We start from the raw sequence: 4,993 nt of genomic DNA on the forward strand, positions 1-4,993 counted from the left end.
TTCAAAACATGTGGTAGTGCATTTTTCGGATTAAAAAAATTTAGAAGTGCGAGGTTAATTTCTCCGATAATAGCTCATTTAATTTAAGTTTATGGCCCAAGAAGCCCATTCTATATAACGCAAGCATTGTATTCACTAAAGGATAAGTAATGCAATATTGCAATGAATATTCATAATCTCAAACATTAATTTTGATAGTACCAAAAACCATTTTCATTGTTAGGAAACAATTTCCACCATGTTTGACAACAAAGATAAACCAAAGAGAAAAAAAAGTAACTAAAAAAGAAACAAGGAAAATGAGCACTATATATATTACAACGTATTGGAAGTTGAAACTTGAAAATTTCCTAATAACTCATTCTATGGAACAGGATAGGACTTGTTATGGCACATGCATTTGTAAGCCATTGGACATGATTCAGCCTCTGCAAGTGATGCACATACCAAGCTCACCATCACCAATTTGCATGGCGAACACGACCCGCATGCATGCGAACAATCCGGTAACCGTGATCCGGCTACTTGCATCGGCCGCCGCATATTTGCCACTTCATGTTTGGAATGTCCATGTCCTATTAATTAACATAAAAATGAATATCAACAGAAACATTTGACACATAAAAAAATAAAACAAAAAGAATTGGAGACTTACGTGAATTTGAGTGACTAATGTGCCTTGAAGAGGTGGTGATTGGAATATAAAGTAAAAGAAGGAAAAATGCAATAGCATAGACCAAACTTCTCTTCATTATGATTAATTTTTCTTGAAATTTCAAAGTGTTGTTTTTATGAGATGTTCTTCTTGGTACATGGTGAATGTTGTGAAGGAACCAAAAATATATATAGGTAGGAAAGAATGCATGGAATTGAATCGTTTCACAGGCAAAAGGAGAGTGTGATAAGGGGTTGTCACATGAAAGAGGGTGCGAATGAGGATTACAAGACTTAGATCACAAGATTGTTTAAGCTTTTGTTGTTTGAGGGAAAGAAGAAAAAACAGTAAGAATTTAAAACAAGAGAGTTAAAAGTGTTTCTTTTACGTGATTGCTTTGCTTGCTTGGTCAAGCACAAGTATAGGTTAGGTAGCATAAATGCAGCAACAATTTTGCACTTATGTTTGTGTGCTATTGCAATTTTTTACTATTTAATGTGCTATTGAGTTCACATAATAAATTGTGCAACCGAGAGTTTCAATGTGACTGCCATCAATACCTTCTCATTGCATATATTTATAGGCCTAGGTAACATTTTTGTATAGTGGCTTTCGATACCTAGATATACTTTTTTTTAACACTTAGACCTAAGAAAAAAAAATACCATTTTAAATATGTCAAACGCTTGGACCTAATAAATCTTGATATCATATCATCACTAAAAATTTTAAATCTTAAGTTATTGATCGTCATCTCTTTAATACATTCAATTTTGTTTTTGTTTTTATTATTATATAAGATTTAATCACTCATACTTAAATTCAACACAAATAATTAAATGATCATGTCATATTGGCTAAGGAATTGGGTGTGAGCAAAGTAGAGTTTAGTTACACTATCATCATTAGTGTCATTTATTTTAGAAAATAATTATGTGTATCACACCAAGACCAAATATATTTATGTGATGTTTTACAAGATATGAGTGTTAATTGCATATGCACAAAGATTGCTTGAAAAGATTCATAGATCAAAGAGTATAAATAATATGTTAACCAATGTATTCGCCAGTAAAAATTTCAAGCATTGCTTTGACATATTACATGTTTATCAGTGTAATATAAGTTGTGAGATATTGGATCGAACTCTAGTATGGTCGAAGGATAGCTTCTTGGTTCGACAGGATTAAGCATGAAGTCGAAGGTTGTTCACATGCTTGTGTCGAAGATACTAGGGCTGTTAGCATGTTAAATTGGGTTTAGTGTTTAAACCCTAATTTGTTAAGTTAGTTTGTTTATTAAGTTGGCTTGTGTAATGGGCCTTGTGGAAAAAGCTCATTAGTTAGTATGTTAGGTTTTATTATCAATAGCATAACAGTCTCTCATCATTGCACACAACAAATTCTAATTTAGGGTGAGAGAGGTTATTGGTTATTCTTGTAAACTTGTAATCTTGTTTCCTAAGAGAAAGCAAGAGAATAGCAGTTATAACCAATTCTTGTGTTCTTCTTATCTTCCCTAATTCCCTATTATATTTTGTTCTTGACATCGTTTTTCACAACAAATTGGTGCGGTGAGCGTGGAGAAGATGCCTTCAACAAAGTATGAGATTGAAAAGTTCACCGGAGTGAATGATTTCGGCCTGTGGCGCTTGAAGATGAAAGCCCTATTGGTTCAGCAGGGTTGCTTGGAAGCGTTGAAGGGAGGGGCAGCCATGAATGCAGAATTGACGGCAGCGGAGAAGACGAATATGATCGAGAAAGCACACAGCGCAATTTTGTTGAGCCTTGGTGATAAGGTTCTCAGACAGGTATTGAAGGATAGAAAAACACTTAGAAAGGGGGGGATTGAATAAGTGTGACTTAAAATCTTGAGCGATAAAAATAAAGTGCACAATTATTTTTATCCTGGTTCGCTGTTAACGAAGCTACTCCAGTCCACCCCCGCAGAGATGATTTACCTCAACTGAGGATTTAATCCACTAATCGCACGGATTACAATGGTTTTCCACTTAGCCGCAACTAAGTCTTCCAGAGTCTTCTGATCACAACCTGATCACTCCAGGAACAACTGCTTAGTTCACTCCTAAGACTTTTCTAGAGTCTACTGATCAACACGATCACTCTAGGCTTAGTTCACTCCTAAGACTTTCTGCTCAGCCAACTGCCAAGACTTCCTGCTCAGCCAACTGCCAAGACTTCCTGCTCAGCTAACTGCTAAGACTTCCTAGAGTATACTGATCAACTGATCACTCTAGTTCCTTACAACTTAATGTAATCAATTCAAGAGTTTACAAATGCTTCTAAAAAGCGATAATCACAACTGTGATATTTCTCTTACAATTTAAGCTTAATCTCACTAAGATATTACAACAGCAATGTAGTGAGCTTTGATGAAGATGAAGATTCTGAGTTTAGATTTGAACAGTGTTTCAGCAAGTTAATTTGAATTGAATTGGTGCGAAATCGTTAACCTTGCTTCTCATCAGAACTTCATATTTATAGGCGTTGAGAAGATGACCGTTGAATGCATTTAATGCTTTGCGTGTTCCGTACAGCTTTGCATTTAATGTTATACGCTTTTGTCAACTACCTCGAGCCTTGTTCACGCTGTGTCTACTGACGTAGCCTTTAGTAGCTTTAACGTTCCTTTTGTCAGTCAGCGTAGTCTGCCACGTGTACTTCCTTCTGATCTGATGTTTGTGAATACGACGTTTGAATATCATCAGAGTCAAACAGCTTGGTGCACAGCATCTTCTGATCTTCTGACCTTGAAGTGCTTCTGAGCGTGATACCATCTTCTGATCTTCAGTGCTTCTGATCTCATGTTCTTCTGATGCTTCCATAGACCCATGTTCTGATTCTGCTTCGACCATCTTCTGATGTCTTGCCAGACCATGTTCTGATGTTGCATGCTGAACCATTTGAGACACATCTTCTGAGCGCTGAATTATGCGTACTCTTTATATATATTTCCTGAAAGGGAAATTGCATTGGATTAGAGTACCATATTATCTTAAGCAAAATTCATATTATTGTTATCATCAAAACTAAGATAATTGATAAGAACAAATCTTGTTCTAACAATCTCCCCCTTTTTGATGATGACAAAAACATATATAAATGATATGAATTTGCGATCAGAAAGAGTAGACGGCAAAAGACAAATTACACAGCTATAGCATAAGCATATGAATATGTCTCCCCCTGAGATTAACAATCTCCCCCTGAGATAAATAATCTCCCCCTGAAATAAATACTCGAAGAACTTTAATAAAAGACTTCCCTGATTATTTCGGTAGAGACGATCATATGAGCTTCTGCCTTCAGAGAATCCATAGCTTCTGACTTCTGCTTCCATTGGACAGCTTCAGAACTTGAAATTCTTTGATCTTCAGAACATTCACAGCTTCTGACTTCTGCTTCCATTCAGGACAGCTTCAGAACTTGAATTTCTTTGATCTTCAGAACATTCATAGCTTCTGACTTCTGCTTCCATTCAGGACAGCTTCAGAACTTGAATTTCTGGATCTTTTAGAACATTCACATCTTCTGATTTCTGCTTCCCTCGGATAGCCTCAGAACTTTGAATGTCTACCAACATCACTTCATGCTAGATTTGTATCAGAACATTGTTGAATGTACCAGAGCATCATTTGAGCATCTCTACATCCTGAAATGTTACAGAACAAAAACTAAACGACAAAAGTCAGCATGAACGAGTTAGAACATAAAATGTATATTCAAATACATGATATGTATCAGAGCCAAATGTATCAGAGCATTTTAGGCTAAAAACATGTATCAGAGCAAATAATGTATCAGAGCCATAACATTATGTGTATCAGGACAAATAGCAAATAATGTATCAGAGCCATAACATTATGTGTATCAGGACAAATAGAATTTTGTCAGAACAGAATAGACAATGATATTCAAATTCTATTATCAGTGCTTCTGATTCATTCTTCTTTCTTGCTTCTGATCTCTGAAGCTTGACAGCACTCAGCTTGCTTCAGTTTCAATGGTTTTGCTTCTAGTGTTTGCTTTGAAGATTCACTTCACTTCTTTGTACCTGCAAAACACTTAAACTATATAGAACTTGCAGTTCTTGTTAGTGAATGTGTGGGAGCCTTTACCCAGCAACTGATAGATTTAATCAAATCATTTATCATTTATCTTTCTCCCCCTTTTTGTCATAACATCAAAAAGAATATTAAAAAGATTCAGATGTATAAAACGACAAAAGAAAACATTTACTGGAATGTAAAACACAAAAAAACTTTTTCATTGATAATCAAAAGATATTACAAAAGGTTCCTATGTTTAACAAGATGAA

The 4,993-nt window shown here is 35.4% G+C and overlaps 1 protein-coding gene across 1 annotated transcript; it reads right to left on the minus strand.

Annotated features, from left to right (window-relative positions):
• Window positions 1-240: 240 nt before the first annotated feature.
• On the minus strand, window positions 241-797 carry LOC131648118 (protein EPIDERMAL PATTERNING FACTOR 1). The gene is made up of 2 exons (XM_058917904.1): window positions 656-797; window positions 241-575 (listed from the first exon to the last, which is right to left on the minus strand). Exons 1-2 carry the CDS (start codon window positions 750-752, stop codon window positions 364-366), a joined length of 309 nt encoding a protein of 102 aa, XP_058773887.1. The 5' UTR covers window positions 753-797; the 3' UTR covers window positions 241-363.
• Window positions 798-4,993: the final 4,196 nt, after the last annotated feature.

This window comes from Vicia villosa, linkage group LG2, assembly GCF_029867415.1.
Source record: "Vicia villosa cultivar HV-30 ecotype Madison, WI linkage group LG2, Vvil1.0, whole genome shotgun sequence".
NCBI classification, from domain to species: Eukaryota; Viridiplantae; Streptophyta; class Magnoliopsida; order Fabales; family Fabaceae; genus Vicia; species Vicia villosa.

Coding starts and splice junctions, on each gene's coding strand:
- LOC131648118 (XM_058917904.1), bottom strand. CDS start 752: ATGAAGAGAAGTTTGGTCTATGCTATTGCATTTTTCCTTCTTTTACTT. Junction 576..655: donor CATTAGTCACTCAAATTCAC/GTAAGTCTCCAA, acceptor GTTAATTAATAG/GACATGGACATTCCAAACAT.